This window comes from Silurus meridionalis, chromosome 6 (genome assembly GCF_014805685.1).
Source record: "Silurus meridionalis isolate SWU-2019-XX chromosome 6, ASM1480568v1, whole genome shotgun sequence".
NCBI classification, from domain to species: Eukaryota; Metazoa; Chordata; class Actinopteri; order Siluriformes; family Siluridae; genus Silurus; species Silurus meridionalis.
In genome coordinates, this window is record NC_060889.1 from 7,761,616 (window position 1) to 7,777,737 (window position 16,122).

The 16,122-nt window shown below is 37.6% G+C and overlaps 1 protein-coding gene across 1 annotated transcript; it reads left to right on the top strand.

Moving 5' to 3' along the window:
* Positions 1-343: 343 nt before the first annotated feature.
* On the top strand, positions 344-5,028 carry atp6v0b (ATPase H+ transporting V0 subunit b). The gene is given in 9 exon segments (XM_046852428.1): positions 344-437; positions 2,855-2,903; positions 3,254-3,337; positions 3,917-3,965; positions 3,967-3,995; positions 4,091-4,160; positions 4,444-4,495; positions 4,609-4,645; positions 4,647-5,028. Coding segments are annotated over 9 exon segments (648 nt in total). The 5' UTR covers positions 344-367; the 3' UTR covers positions 4,855-5,028.
* The last annotated feature ends 11,094 nt before the right edge of the window (positions 5,029-16,122 follow it).

The following is a 16,122-nucleotide window of genomic DNA, read 5'->3' on the forward strand; positions in this document are numbered from 1 at the left end:
ATCTATCTGTCTATCTGCCTGTCTACCTGTCTACCTGCCTAACTGTCTGTCTGTCTGTCTGCCTGTCTATCTGTCTGGTTGGATATTCCAACATGGTGAAACACACATTACCCATCTTAGCGCACGCGCGTCTTCCGTATGAACATGAGTCACGTGCTACAGTGGTGCTAATCACATGATCAGCTGATCTTCGCTTCCTCTCTGCATGGCTGCAGGACTGTCAGGCTCCTCCGGTTTAGCGCTAGGAAAAGGAGCCGCATCTCTCGTGTCGATTTTAATCTAAAAGCTCTTCTTTGCCACGATCGGCAGTGGATTTATCCTCGGACGCACGTTTTAGGTCGCAAACCTGGCGCTTTTGGTCGAGTGGATGATGAACGGCCACGCAATTCTCTACACCGGGGTCACTTTGGCCTTCTGGAGCACCATCCTCATCGTCGGTATGTTCAGAATGCACCGATATTCCTGTTCGTCTTTCCATTTCCTCGTGCTGCCAGTAATTTTATCGGGTAAATGTCGTGAAAGCGTGTGTTAGTAAGACCCTCGACACTACAGCTTTCTATTTCAGATGTGTTCAGTCCTATACGGTTAGCATTAGCATTAGCATTGCTAATCTTTGCAGCTAGCCTGTGGAAATGCTAGTCGAGCTACTGTCATCTGTCACACCGTGCATGAAGGCTTCATCGTAATAGAGATACGGCTGAATAAAAACAATTAATATCGGTGTGATTATTAGATTTTATAATAGATCTCTTGAGATACTTGATGTGTTGCTACCTAGCACATAGCTTAACGGCTAGTTAGCGGCGGCCGCCTTATTGGTAGCGTTGGATAGGGTTTTGTTTTCATTATTTCCACAAACTGACCGGGTCACGGTCTTAAATGTCTAAAAACAAGAGCATTTTATATATAAAAATTTATTTTTCAGACACACATTTTCAGGGTTTACAGTCAATATTTCCTCAACATGAGACTGAACTTCCTGTTTTTCCTTTTGTGTGTGTGTATATATATATATATATTATACTTGCTCAAATTATCATAGAGATGTTTAAATTGTTTATTCATATAATATATTTATCCTACATCAGTTTATCAAGTAATTCAATCTGCCTATAGTCAGAAATGATGCACATTATTAAATAAAGTAGTGGTTTTGCACACACAGCAGTAATGTGCTGAAATCTACTGTTATATATTTAAGTTGATAATCTGAGAGTCTGTATCTTGGTCATGGTGATGACGGATCTGGGAATAGTGGGTGCAAGGACGTTCTTTCACACCGAAAGTCAGTTTCGATCTTCTGGCATGTTTTGGGGAATCCAGAGAAGATATGATGTGTGTGGAAAGTGATTTTTTTCAAATGCTTTTTTTTTTATACTGTCTAAAACAATATTTTCCGCAAATGCCCTTTTTTTTTCCTTTGGATTCACGAAATCCAAAGGAAGTTTTCCTTTAAAACGCTCCACACGAAATTGCCCCTTAGTGTGAATAAAAGTTTCCCCCAAAGGACTGGAGTTTCTGCTTTGCACCCACTATTCCCAAAACAGACCTCAGATCCACCATCCAGTGTCGTGAAAACGACATTCGTTGAAAACCTATTTTACTCTGGGAGACATGAACTTCCGATATTCCATTTTAAACATACCGATATTTTCTTGCTCGAAATGTTTGGAAATATACTGAGATACTTAAACTGTTTATATACACTGTAACGCATATACAGTGGAACCTCGATACCCGCGAGTTCTCACGAGGAACTCATGAGAAAAAAATCGAATGGTTTGCGAGAAGCCGCGAGAGGCTCAAAAGTTCGGATTTCAAAACAGTTTGTACTAATAAATTACATAAATGTTTGAAAAACTATTTTATTATTCATTTAAAGTAGTAAATAAAACATTTATGAGAAGTTATTCGCAATTTTTGTTGTTTTTACAGAACAGTACATGTACAATTCCTTTTGAAAAAGGAACCATCAAAAAAAGAGTCAAAACCTCGCGATTTTTTGTTATGAGTCATAGATTCATTATTCAGCCTGTATAGTCAGAAGCTCCATAATATCAAATAAAATAGTGGTTTTACAAACAAGGCAGTTGTGTTATATACTGAAACTGTCATTCCTTCATTCATTTTCCATAACCACTGTATCCTGAACAGGGTGTTAATGGATCTGAAGTCTGTCCTGTGAATAGTGGGTGACGGGTTGGGAATAGTGAGACACCAGTCCTCTTATGACACTTTTATTCACACCTAGGGTCAATTTCGAGTAGCCACTCCATCTAGCAGCATATTTTTTTTTTTAAATCTGTAGAGAAAATTTATACAGAACGTTACCAGAATAAAACCTGGGAGTCATGAAGCCGTAGATGTACAACGATGCGAAATATATTTAGGGTTTCATGTAATTAATATGTATAATATAATGTTCAAAATGTTGGTATATGGGATTATATGCAACTCCCTAGCACACATTGTGTGGTTGGTTATAATGAAGTACTTTGTATTCATTAGTTATTTGTAGCTGTTGAAGCATCTGATGTCTTCAGAGTATTTGTAACTTGTGAATGAGGAAGGAAGGATTCTCATGTGAGTGTGAGTTTCACACATCCTCCATGGAACACACACTTTGTCGCAGCCCCCTTTCTCTTCGTGGAAAATGTTCATTAATCAAGTTAAATATATTAAACTTTGTTTATGCGGTTGCTAATGTGAACGCAGAAAGACGTATCGGTAGGATTTTATTAGCGTGAAACTTCCCGCCTGCTTTAGCTGACTAGCTTTGGGTGCTTTTTTTTTTTGTTTTTTTCTCTCTCTCCGATTTAGTTTTGAATAATTCATGTTTCTTGTTTCTCATCAGGACTCTGCTATACAATCTTTGACCTCGGATTCAGGTTCGACGTGGCATGGTGAGTGTAAATAGATAAATTTCCCCAAACAATATGAGTGCTTAAGGTGGTTACGGTGCTGGGTTACTGATCCAAAGGTTGGGCTTTCAAGCCCACTGTATCGCCAAGCTACCACGCTTTGGCTCTTGAGCGAGGCCCTTAACCCTCTGTACTCCAGGGGCACTATATCATATCTGACCCTGCGCTCTGACCTTTGACATAAGATGGGTTATGGGAAGAAAAGAATTTCACTGTGCTGTAATGTATATGTAAAAAATAAAGGCTAGAAGTTGGATGTTATTTATATGTATACAGCATTATAATTTGGAATTTATATCTTATCTAATCTATATTTATTTATCTTCTGGTAGGTTTTTAACAGAGACGTCTCCGTATATGTGGGCCAACCTTGGAATCGGCCTGGCGATCTCTCTGTCTGTGGTTGGAGCAGCCTGGTAAGAGCTCATGCTATTTCCTCTTTTCTCCCTCTTTCACAAGAGAGCCGTTCACACTGAAGGCATTGGGGAATTTTACGATGTGGAAAAAGTTGAAATGTCCATATTTGTGCTAATCTGAATGCCTTTTGAAAATTTATGTAAAAAAACAAAACAAAATGTAATAAAAATCACTGGCTTGTAAACCAGAGGTCACCTGGCACTCCTGACACCACTATAAACATCAGGTGCTGCAGTAGAGACAAGAATTAGCAGTGGAAAAAATCAGTCTGTCAGATCACATACTGTGTATTTAATAGGCCAGTTAGTACTTTTGTCCAGCACACCAAAATGATGATAAATTAAACGTTTTTTCTTAATAACACATACAAAACCTGAAAAAGAACTGTTTTGGATCTTCAAAATTGTAAAAAAAAAAAAATTATTATATGTCCAGCAAATGAGGGTTTATTGCTGCTCTCAAACCATTTGCATTCTATATAAACAAAAAAATAGAATGTACTGTGTGTATATAAGCATTTTTTAAAATATTATTATTATTATTATTATTAAGCATATTGTATATTCTCATACCTGCAGGGGAATTTATATCACTGGCTCCAGCATCATCGGTGGAGGTGTCAAGGCTACCAAGAATTAAGACCAAGAATCTTGTCAGGTGTGTGTGTGTGTGTGTGTGTGTGTGTGTGTTTGGGGGGTTATTAATTTCATTGTAATATTACTGACATTGTTCTCTCTCTTACTTCTCTACAGTATAATCTTCTGTGAAGCTGTTGCCATTTATGGGATCATCATGGCAATTGTCATAAGTAACTTAGCAGAGGTGAGGATGGATGGATGGATGGATGGATGGATGATGGATGGATGGATGGATGGATGGATGGATGGATGGATGGATGGATGGATGGATGGATGGATGGATGGATGGATGGATGGATGGATGGATGGATGGATGATGGATGGATGGATGATGGATGGATGGATGGATGGATGGATGGATGGATGGATGGATGTGCATTTGGATGAATCATTAGAATTTCTGTAATTTGTTCATAGCTGTTTTGTAGAGAAAATCTTTTCACTCCAAGCTTTCTCCTCTGACTTAGATGTTCAGCGGTACAACTCCAGAGACAATCGGAGCAAAGAACTACCACGCAGGTATAAAGCAGCAGAAATGAAAGGAGATTTGACTTAACATGCATCTCTGAAATTTGAACTTTCCATTCTGTTCAGTAAGTGAATAACATTATTTGATGGTGTGATTATTCCAGGCTACTCCATGTTCGGGCAGGCCTCACTGTTGGCTTTTCAATCTCTTCTGTGGCATCTGCGTTGGCATCGTGGGAAGTGGGGCTGCTTTGGCTGATGCCCAGAATGGCAGCCTCTTTGTTAAGATTCTGATTGTGGAAATCTTTGGCAGTGCCATCGGGCTGTTTGGAGTCATTGTAGCCATCTTGCAGGTGGGTAGATCTTTCCACATAATTCTCTTTATAAAGAGAATGTTTTATACTCATTAGGTAAAATGGTGATACTTAAATTTCTTTCACGCCTCCAGAAAGAGGAAGTTGTTCTAATCCTCATGTTCCTTTTTTTCCTGTTGCAACATTCTGAGTGGCATTTTATTTTCTGTAACTGAGTTTTGGGTGTGACTATCTTGGTTAATAACTGAGAATGTACACAATTCATTTTTATTTGAATAGCGCTTTTAACAGTGGACATTGTAATAAAATCACTGGCTTGTAAACCAGAGGTCACCTGGCACTCCTGACACCACTATAAACATCAGGTGCTGCAGTAGAGACAAGAATTAGCAGTGGAAAAAATCAGTCTGTCAGATCACATACTGTGTATTTAATAGGCCAGTTAGTACTTTTGTCCAGCACACCAAAATGATGATAAATTAAACGTTTTTTCTTAATAACACATACAAAACCTGAAAAAGAACTGTTTTGGATCTTCAAAATTGTAAAAAAAAAAAAATTATTATATGTCCAGCAAATGAGGGTTTATTGCTGCTCTCAAACCATTTGCATTCTATATAAACAAAAAAATAGAATGTACTGTGTGTATATAAGCATTTTTTAAAATATTATTATTATTATTATTATTAAGCATATTGTATATTCTCATACCTGCAGGGGAATTTATATCACTGGCTCCAGCATCATCGGTGGAGGTGTCAAGGCTCCAAGAATTAAGACCAAGAATCTTGTCAGGTGTGTGTGTGTGTGTGTGTGTGTGTGTGTGTGTGTGTGTTTGGGGGGTTATTAATTTCATTGTAATATTACTGACATTGTTCTCTCTCTTACTTCTCTACAGTATAATCTTCTGTGAAGCTGTTGCCATTTATGGGATCATCATGGCAATTGTCATAAGTAACTTGGCAGAGGTGAGGGATGGATGGATGGATGGATGGATGGATGGATGGATGGATGGATGGATGGATGGATGGATGGATGGATGGATGGATGGATGGATGGATGGATGGATGGATGGATGGATGGATGGATGGATGGATGGATGGATGGATGGATGGATGGATGGATGGATGGATGGATGGATGGATGGATGGATGGATGGATGGATGCATTTGGATGAATCATTAGAATTTCTGTAATTTGTTCATAGCTGTTTTGTAGAGAAAATCTTTTCACTCCAAGCTTTCTCCTCTGACTTAGATGTTCAGCGGTACAACTCCAGAGACAATCGGAGCAAAGAACTACCACGCAGGTATAAAGCAGCAGAAATGAAAGGAGATTTGACTTAACATGCATCTCTGAAATTTGAACTTTCCATTCTGTTCAGTAAGTGAATAACATTATTTGATGGTGTGATTATTCCAGGCTACTCCATGTTCGGGGCAGGCCTCACTGTTGGCTTTTCCAATCTCTTCTGTGGCATCTGCGTTGGCATCGTGGGAAGTGGGGCTGCTTTGGCTGATGCCCAGAATGGCAGCCTCTTTGTTAAGATTCTGATTGTGGAAATCTTTGGCAGTGCCATCGGGCTGTTTGGAGTCATTGTAGCCATCTTGCAGGTGGGTAGATCTTTCCACATAATTCTCTTTATAAAGAGAATGTTTTATACTCATTAGGTAAAATGGTGATACTTAAATTTCTTTCACGCCTCCAGAAAGAGGAAGTTGTTCTAATCCTCATGTTCCTTTTTTTCCTGTTGCAACATTCTGAGTGGCATTTTATTTTCTGTAACTGAGTTTTGGGTGTGACTATCTTGGTTAATAACTGAGAATGTACACAATTCATTTTTATTTGAATAGCGCTTTTAACAGTGGACATTGTTTTAAAGCAGCTTTACAGAGATAAAGTGGGTATGACGTTGGAATGTGTAAGTTTATTCATAATGACGAGCCAGAGGTGACATGGCATCTCCCTGAGATGGTATGATGAAGAAACCATGAGAGAAACCAGACTCAAAGGGAACCCATCCTCATCTGGGTGGCACCGAATGTCTATTCGTTACAGTTCCATCATCGTTGAGGTTTACTAAAATACTTTTTTTTTTTTTTTTTTTATATACTTAGTGTTAAGCTACTGGATTAAAAAAAGTGCTTAATCATGAAAATGTGCAGAATTAAATAAATATGAATATATTAATTTATATAAATAATAAATTATAAATAATACATTTAATCCCGCACAAAGAGCACGTGGTGTCAGTGATTTTCCTCTAGATGTCGCTCTCGTAATGACAGCAGACATGGAAGCGTGAAAAATCAATTGATCAATTTTAGTATACATTTTTTTGCTGATGGTGCCAGCAATTGGTCGACTTCCAATTATTTTATGCAACTTAGGGGAATTGTATGATCAGATTTGTTTACATATCACCAATAATGCTTGTTTGGATGTTACTGGAGGAAACTAAAGTGGGTTAAAGTGGGTTTGTTGTGATAACATTTGACACATCCAATATAGGTAACAGCTAATGTGAAGTTTTCTGATTTTTCATTAAATTGGTTCTCTCTTTCCACACCAAACAATTTATATGCGGTGTAATCATAATTTATTAGTCACCCCCTGTAGATGGATTGGACATGTTCAATTTGTATTAGGGATGCGCAGTATACAGGTATATGTTATATTTCAAATGGTACAATGATCATAATTTTGCTGAATTTGGTATTTCATATGCTGCTGTACCGAAATTCACCTGTAGGGAGCAGTGCTTCCCAAACCAGTAAACGTGCCCAAGTCCGGATAAATGGGGAGGGTTGTGTTAGGAAGGGCATCCAGTGAAAAAACATGCGGATCATGAATACGGATGATCCGCTGTGGTGACCCCTCATGGGAGAAGCCGAAAGAGGGTTTTTTTTTTATATTTATATTTAATTCCTAGAAAAGTGTGTATAAGTGTGTATGTGTGTGTATTGGGACACAGTCTACAATGTGAATTTGTATCACATTTCATCTGCTTTACCCCACAGGTGCAGTTGTTAAACTAAATTTCTTCTAACACTTACTTTCTTGAATATTAATATTGTCTGGGATTTTTTTTTTTCTCATCTGTTTTCAGACGTCGAAAGTAAAAATGGGAGATTAGAGAACACGCCGTCAGCGAGACAAACAACAAAGAAGAACGACGCTGCGTCGGATACGCAGCTTGACTATGTAAATACATAGTAAATTATTTAAATGTATTGCTTTTTCTTCCTTTTTTTTTTCTTCCGTGTGTCTGGTTTTAATCGTCGTTTACCGGAGAGTGAAACATTTGCACCAGGTTTGTCTTAAAGGAATGCATGTCGACAAGTCAAACACAGATCTTTTAAGACACGTTTCACACAAGTGACCCTCAGAGGAGGAAATGGCCCTATTATAAGTATACGATGTATGAGAGTTGTGTTGACTAATAGAAGTTATTTTATTTGAAATGTTATGAATACATGTGTAAAGAATATACATATATAAATATAAGTAGATAGACTATTCTGTAGAGTAGAATTAAATCAAGACCGGACTTCAGACATCTAAACTTCCTCAAAGATTATGTGGTACTGTGGTGAAAGTTTGGACCTTCTCTAGGGCTGTGTAGCTTGCTGTGATTTGCTGTTCTGTAAACACAAAAGAAAAAAAAAGTGAACTAATGTTCTTTGTATGTGGTATGGCTGTCTGAAGTGTTTATTATTCCATGGTATGGAGATGCGTTTCTAGTGTCAATCCTGTAGACAGGACAGTTCTGGGCACTCTCAATATCGTACATTTTTACGTGTCACGTTCATTCATGTGCATTAACAGGCACAGCTAATCTATCGTTATTCCCCAGCTGATGGACAAATGCAGCTAATTTAATGACTAGTATTGTTTGTATTTGCTTTGGCGCCACCCACAGGTTCAGAATAAGAGGATTTTGTAAGAATATCTTAAAACAATGTGAGGCATGAGGAGATTTAGCATTCCATATTTCTTCTACTGTATGTGGATTTATTTTTCGCGCGTGTGTTTGTTTACTGTAGACTACTGAGATACACCGGTAACTTTTTAAAGCTCCCTATTCAAATACATTTTTTCAGGCAGCTACTCTCTGTAGGTACGCCTGAAAAATACATTTCTCCTGCAACGGATTTTGTGTTGCAGTACAATAGTTTGAGGTAGCTTTAATCGGTCTGTTTAGATGGTGAAAATGTCGCATGCAGTTACAGCTCTTGATTGTATCATTTCTGTGCGTTTCTTTCGTTTATTTCCGTAATGATGTATCTCTGTAGTCCTGGTTCATGCAATACAAAGCACTTGAACTTTAGTAAATTTACTGCTCCAAAATATCTCATTCAGCTCATACAGAGATTTTTTTTTTTATATCATGCTGGAGAAAACAATCTTTTACAAAAAGAAATTTAATTAAAGATCCCTAATGTCATTCGGTGTATACACATTTAATTCCAAGCATTCCAGTACTTTATCTCAATGTCATCTCTCTGAGTTCTCTGGAGGTAAAGAAGGCCACTTTAGCAACGTGGCCACTTTTCTTTGCTGACGCGGCGTGTCCACATCTTTACCGAACTGTCTGTAATTCTTGATTCTCTCTAGACCAGGCATCCAGTGATTTTGTGTTTATGTTCCTGTGGTGATTTCCATTGTTTTGAAATGTAAAAGTGGATGCTGTTGACTTTCATAAATGGTCCTCGAACAAATAAATACATCAAACTTGTAGTGATGTCCATCTTTTATAATTTTTTTTCTCATTGTCTATAATCAAGTCTGTATTTGATCATGCCAACATGTACTAAACATAAGGTTCTAAACTTCTTACTAAATCTAGAAATGTAATTATTTGTAGAGCACAAGATGGTCATTGTCCCCAAGCAGCTTTACAGAGAAACTTTTGAATTTACAGTATAAGCTTAACACCTATAAGACCATCCCACAAAGGAACCCACAGAGGAACCCATCCTCATCTGGAATGTCCATTCACTATAGATCCATTATTGTTGAGGTGTACTGTTCAGTAATGGGTGATTAAATGCAAACTGCAGTCCTAAGCTATTCTCATAGTGCTTGAGTTGCATTGTAACTTCATGGATCTTCAGGCTGTTCATGTGGAACGACCCTCAGCTGCACAGAGTGGTCTCCAATTAAATTAAAGAACTTCATCCAGAGGTAGGGCGTCAGGATGAATCACTGGTACTTCAATGTATTAAATATATGATTGTATTCCTGCACATCCTTGTACTTAATGCTGCGTTCTGTATGAGTACTATGATTAATATAACTGATGTGTATTAATTTTGATTCACACTGCCCCATACTCCAGCTCGTGATTGTGTTTTATAGTGAATCATTACAAATTAATTCTATAAGGTCCAAACTGTACTGCCTACCAGGTACAAAATAATTAAATTTTAAAGATAAAATGCAAAGATTGCTGGAGTAAAAGTAGTGAATGACGTCTTTGCATGTTTATTTTGCATGAGACTATGCTATTGATTATGCCATCGCACCCTAGTACAACCCATAGTCGATGCTTTCATGTCGTGTCAAAATGTTTATTTTAATAATAATAATAATAGTTAATAATAAATATAAATGTAGAAAATCAACAATGTTTGCATACATACCTTATATATAATATATATATATATATATATATATATACAAATCTCTAGGCTTGTCAGGTGATTCAAAATTTGCTCAGTCACGCAAATGCAATCTTTGACTTCTTTAAAATACATACCCATGAGAAAGAGATATGCCGGACTATTACAGTTAGCGTTGATATTATCCACATGATAAATAAAAAAAATACTTGGTGTTTTATCATATGTTTAGCAGAAAATTGTGAGTATTTACCCCTTTATTGTGGTATTATCTCCTAGTTACCACTAGATGGCAGCAGAGTGAATGAAATGACCCCAAAGTTTCTTCATGCAATACTGTTAGCTTTTCTTCTTCTACTTCTTTCGGCTTCTCCCATTAGGGGTCGCCACAGCGGATCATCCGTCTCCATACCCACCTGTCCTCTACATCTGCCTCTTTCAAACCAACTAACTGCATGTCTTCCCTCACCACATCCATAAACCTGCTCCTTGGTCTTCCTCTTTTCCTTCTTCCTGGTGGCTCCATCCTCAGCATTCTTCTACCGATATATCCCATGTCTCTCCTCTGCACATGTCCAATCCATCTCAATTTCACCTCCCTCACCTTGTCCCAAAACGTCCTACATGCGCTGTCCCTGTAATAAACTCATTTCTAATCCTGTCCATCCTCATCACTCCCAACGAAAACCTCAACATCTTCAGTTCTGCACCTCCAGCTCCACCTCCTGTCTTTTACTCAATGCCATTGTCTCTAAACTATACAACATCTCAGGTCTCACCACAGTCCTATAAACTTTCCCTTTCACTCCTACAGATACTCTTCTATCACAAATCACTCCGGCTATCACTCTTCTCCACCCACTCTACCCTGCACTCTTTTCTTCACTTCTCTAACACACTCTCCATTACTTTGCACTGTTGATCACAGGTACCTGAACTCCTCCACCTTCTCCACCTCTTCTCCCTGCAACCGCACCACTCCACTGTCCTCCCTCTCATTCACACATATGTACTTTGTCTTACTCCTACTGACTTTCATTCCCCTTCTCTCCAGTGTGTACCTCCACCTCTCCAGGCTCTTCTCAACCTGCTGCCTACTCTCACCACAAATCACAATATCAACTGTTAGCTTTGCTTAATTCTTAACATTGTATTAAGAATTATATTTGATTTTTTCTTTTAGAGAATCCTCTTGGTGAACGTCCTAGCACCATTTGTGCTTTTCAATACATTTGTATAAGTATAGTTTAAAGGATGATGTATTTGAAATTTTACTCAACATGATTGTGGACTTGAGAGAAAAAATAAGTGTTTTATGTTCAAAATATGGAGCTAATTACTCTGTCTTCTTATGATAGCTGATAACAGCTGAAAGAAATGTATTGCTTTGCATTATTCAGCTCCTGAACTGACTTTGACTTCAAATCATTTACTGTGTTAGCAAATGAGCATACAAGCTTATTCACTAATTGGTTATTAAAAGTCTTCTGAAAATTCTTCCCGCAAGTTTATTTTCTCATTGATACCAGTTCACAAAGCTCACGCTGCTCCTGAAGTCAAATAAAATAGAAACCCTTGTAGAATTTGTAATGGATTTATTGATTAGAATGAGAATCGTATTGTCTTTACCGAAACGCTAATGGTCTTTGTGGGTCTCTACTGGTCATTTCGTTTGCCATTTAATGAAGGCATGTTATGCCTAGTTGATATTATTGAGAAACAAAATAAGTTTTGGCAACTTGTACAGTATATTACATGTTGGTATATCCACTGTAATCAATTAGGATAACATAAAACAGATTCCACAATGTTTTAAATTGATTTCATTGGTTGCATGATAATTTAATGATGTTCACAAACACACTGTGTAATGGAAACGATTTTGTATTGGTTTTAACGATTAACAGCTGAAGGTTTTAAGGTGTTTTAGTGGAAATCATTGAACTCTCTTAATAGGTTACTCAAAGCAGGCTACCGCTTCCATTAATTTGTACTTGAGTGTGAAATCCTGTTAGCAAATTGTATTGGATTATGACTCATTTATACATTTTCTGCATTTAATGCAATCTAAAATGTTTTGTTGTTGTTGCTTCAAACTTTAATTGCCATTTAGTGAGGAAAAGCCATCCAACCCATATGGCTACACAACCGAGTCAAAGATACTTCATGTAAGCACATCATTGTAAATATGCTTTAGTAACTATAAAAGACCCCGTTTCTATTAGTTCCCAATTTGATTCGATTGACTTTTACAAGTCGTTTATCCATTCATTAAACAGATAGTGGAATGATTTGACTGTTTGTAAACAATATTTTCAAATTAATGTGTTTCCATATGAACTACCAGGTGTTATTTTCAACCAATCATATATTACTAATACAGATTGTTCAGGAAAGCATATCAAGTTATTAATTAGACTCACAAACATTGTATTTAGACACCAAAAGCTATCTGTAGCAATCAAAACTGGTTGTGATCCAGTTGCCTGTCATCTGGATAGTATTGAAATAAAATATGAGGAGGAACAGAATCTGATCTCACTGTTACTCTGGTATAATTTGGTGTCACATTGTGAGGAATTGCTGGAAAATCTCTGACACTTCATTGTTCTCTATTGTTAGCAGTGTGCAGAGGACCACAGGGGACTAAAATATACGCTTGTTATCCTGGAACCACTGGGATACAGTCTAAGTCTCCAATCCTATAGCTAAAAAGTAGAAGAAATCTAAACCAACCACAAACACACAGTGATTCACACAGGTACATACAGCTTTACCACAGGGCTATGAATGTTTTGGAGCAAAAAGTCACCAGTAGTTTTTTTTTACCAGTAGTAAGTAGTTTTTTAAATATCTGTGTGCAATATTGACATTATTTTATTGTTTATTATGGAAATTGTTTTGGCTTATTTTTATTCAGGGTGCCAACACTAATGATAGCATGGACAAGCAGTCCTTCTCAAGGATTGACTTTTTTATCTGACTCTGCTAAATAAAATGCCCAGTATGCATTTTAAGTAAAACCTGCCAAATATTTCACTGGCTGCTTACCAAAGTGGGGCATTTCACCTGAGCAGCCCAGCTTTACCCTGTCCACAGTGTATTTATCTTTTTTTTTTTTGTCTGAGCAGTATGTGAATACTGAATGTGAAAAACCTTTAAACCTACAGTATCACACAAAAGTGAGTGCACCCCTCACATTTCAGCAACCATTTAGTAGATCTTTTCAAGTGACAATACTATAAAAATGAAACTTGGATATATTTTAGAGAAATCGATGTACCGTTTGTATAGCAGTACATATTTAGTGTCCTCTAAAATAACTCAACATACAGCTAATATTGTCAAAAAAGCCAGCAACAATAGTGAATGCACCCTAAGTGATAACTGCTGTATGACATGTCCTATTCATCTTGTATTAGAGCAGTTAAAAGTTGGGTGCTTTGAGTACAAGTCTCTCATACTGACCACTGGATGTTCAATATTCACCTCATGGTAAAGAATCTCTGAGGATTTAACAATTTTAATTGTTGCTCTCCACAAAAATGGCCAAAGCTATAAGAAGATCAGTAACACCCCGAAACTGAGTTACAGTACAGTGGTCGGGGTCATACCGAGGTTTTCCCATACGGGTTTCACTCGGAACAGGCCTGGAAAAGGTCCATCAGAGAAGTTGAGTCCTCATGCTGTGCGCCAGGTGCAGAGGCTGGCTTAAAAAACAAGCGCATGAGTGCAGCCAGCATTGCTTTAGAGGTTGCAGAAGCAGAAAATCTGCTTGTCAGTGTTTAAACCATACACCACACACTCCAACAAGTCAGTTTGTATGGCTGTCATCCCAGAAGGTAACCTCTTCTGAAGATGGCTTACAAGAAAACCTGCAAACAGTTTGCTGAAGACGACCTGTCCAAGAGCATAAATGACTGGAACCATGTCCTGTAGTCTGATGAGAATAAGATAAACTTGTTTGACTCAGATAGTGTCTAGCATGTGTGGTACCGCACTAGCTAGGAATACCAAGAAAATTGTGTCTTGCCTACAGTCAAGCATGGTGGTGGCAGCATCATGGTCTGGGGCTGCATAAGTGCTGCTGGTACTGGGGAGCTGTGGTTCGTTGAGGGAAACATGGATTCAAACATGTATTTTGACATTCTAAAGCAGAACATGACGCCCTCGCTTCAGATTGCCAAGATGTGAACTGTCTTGCTGAGGAAGCTGAAGGTGAAGGTGATGGAGTGGCCAAGTATGTATCCAAACCTGAACCCTATTGAGCACCTGTGGTGCAGAAGCTGGAGAAGTGCCATGTATCTAACATTCAGCAGCTCTGTGATGTCATTATAGCAGGAGTGGAAGAGGATCCCAGCAACAACCTGTGAGATACTGTACATGCTGCTTGGTATTGCCTTCCCTTATATTCTGTATATCATAATTTATTGTGGACATTGACAAGCACTTGTCCAAATGCATAGATATATTTCCATGTTAAGTGGTCTATTATTATGCCAAAGCAGCATCTCCTTAAGCTGTGCAATGCTTGCTGGAATTTTCACATAAACATGAAGATGCAGTCTTATTAGTTAAAATGTCTCGTATAAAATTTTCATAGAGTAATAGCAGATAATTCACATGACTTTTACACAGTATATTTTGCCAAGAAGCCTTAGTATATCCTATGTGGCACTGTGAAATATTTTTGTGGCTAATGCATAGGGAATGTTGAACACACGTTCCATTCCCGTCTCATCTCGTCTCATTGTATAGCACTTTTAACAATGGACATTGTCCCAAAACAGCTTTACAAAAATAGATAGAATGTCAATTCATTACAGTTTCATCAATGTTCAGGTTATCAACTGTTCACTATTCGACACTTGAATGTAAAAACTGTTCATGGCAATTGAAGAGGTTTATATACATTTATAGTGTGTATTAATACATGGATATTCATTTGAAAACGTGTGTAACATGATTCAAGTATTGAATGAAATATTATGAAGGAATTATTTTATTCACCCATTGTGATCCACATAGAATATTTATAAGGAAAATATGTAATTAATTTATAGGAAACAAAGAAGTAGTCAATTCACAGCTAATTGACACCCTTTCATAAGTGTGTTTTGGCTAATCAAAACAAATTTGTAATGGAGAAGCTGAACAGGTTTTTTTTAGAGCATTGCCAGTAGGCAAAAAGGTTGATTAAAGAAAAAAAAAGCACTTTGGCTCATGCTGATGACCGGATTATGAGACATTTTCAATTCCCGCTGGGCATCCTCTTGGAAGCATATTCTGAATCTGAGCCAGCACTGGAGAGATCATCATGAAGAAATCGATTGTTTGGATTGCATCCTGTCTCAATTGCAAGTCACACTGGGTATGATATAGTATTTCTTCCAAATAAATAAGTGATGTAAAATGTAATTATACAACGCCAGCACTCCTACAACTTTTAGGTACCTGTTGTATTTCTCAATAGGTACTTCGATTTGGGAACTCTCACTCACCTCTGTGGCTCGTCATGTCAGCTGTATGGGAGAGCTTCATTCTCAGCTGAATTTTTACAAACCTAATTGGCAAAAAATGACTTCACCCATGCGGAAATAAAAGCATCAATAGACAAACCATTATCGTTGCTTTAATCTGTAAGTGATGTGTATTGGTCTGATTGATATAATTTCCAGACAGATGAATATTCATACAGTTAATATAATTGCACTTTATTAGAATAAGCACATTCGCATTT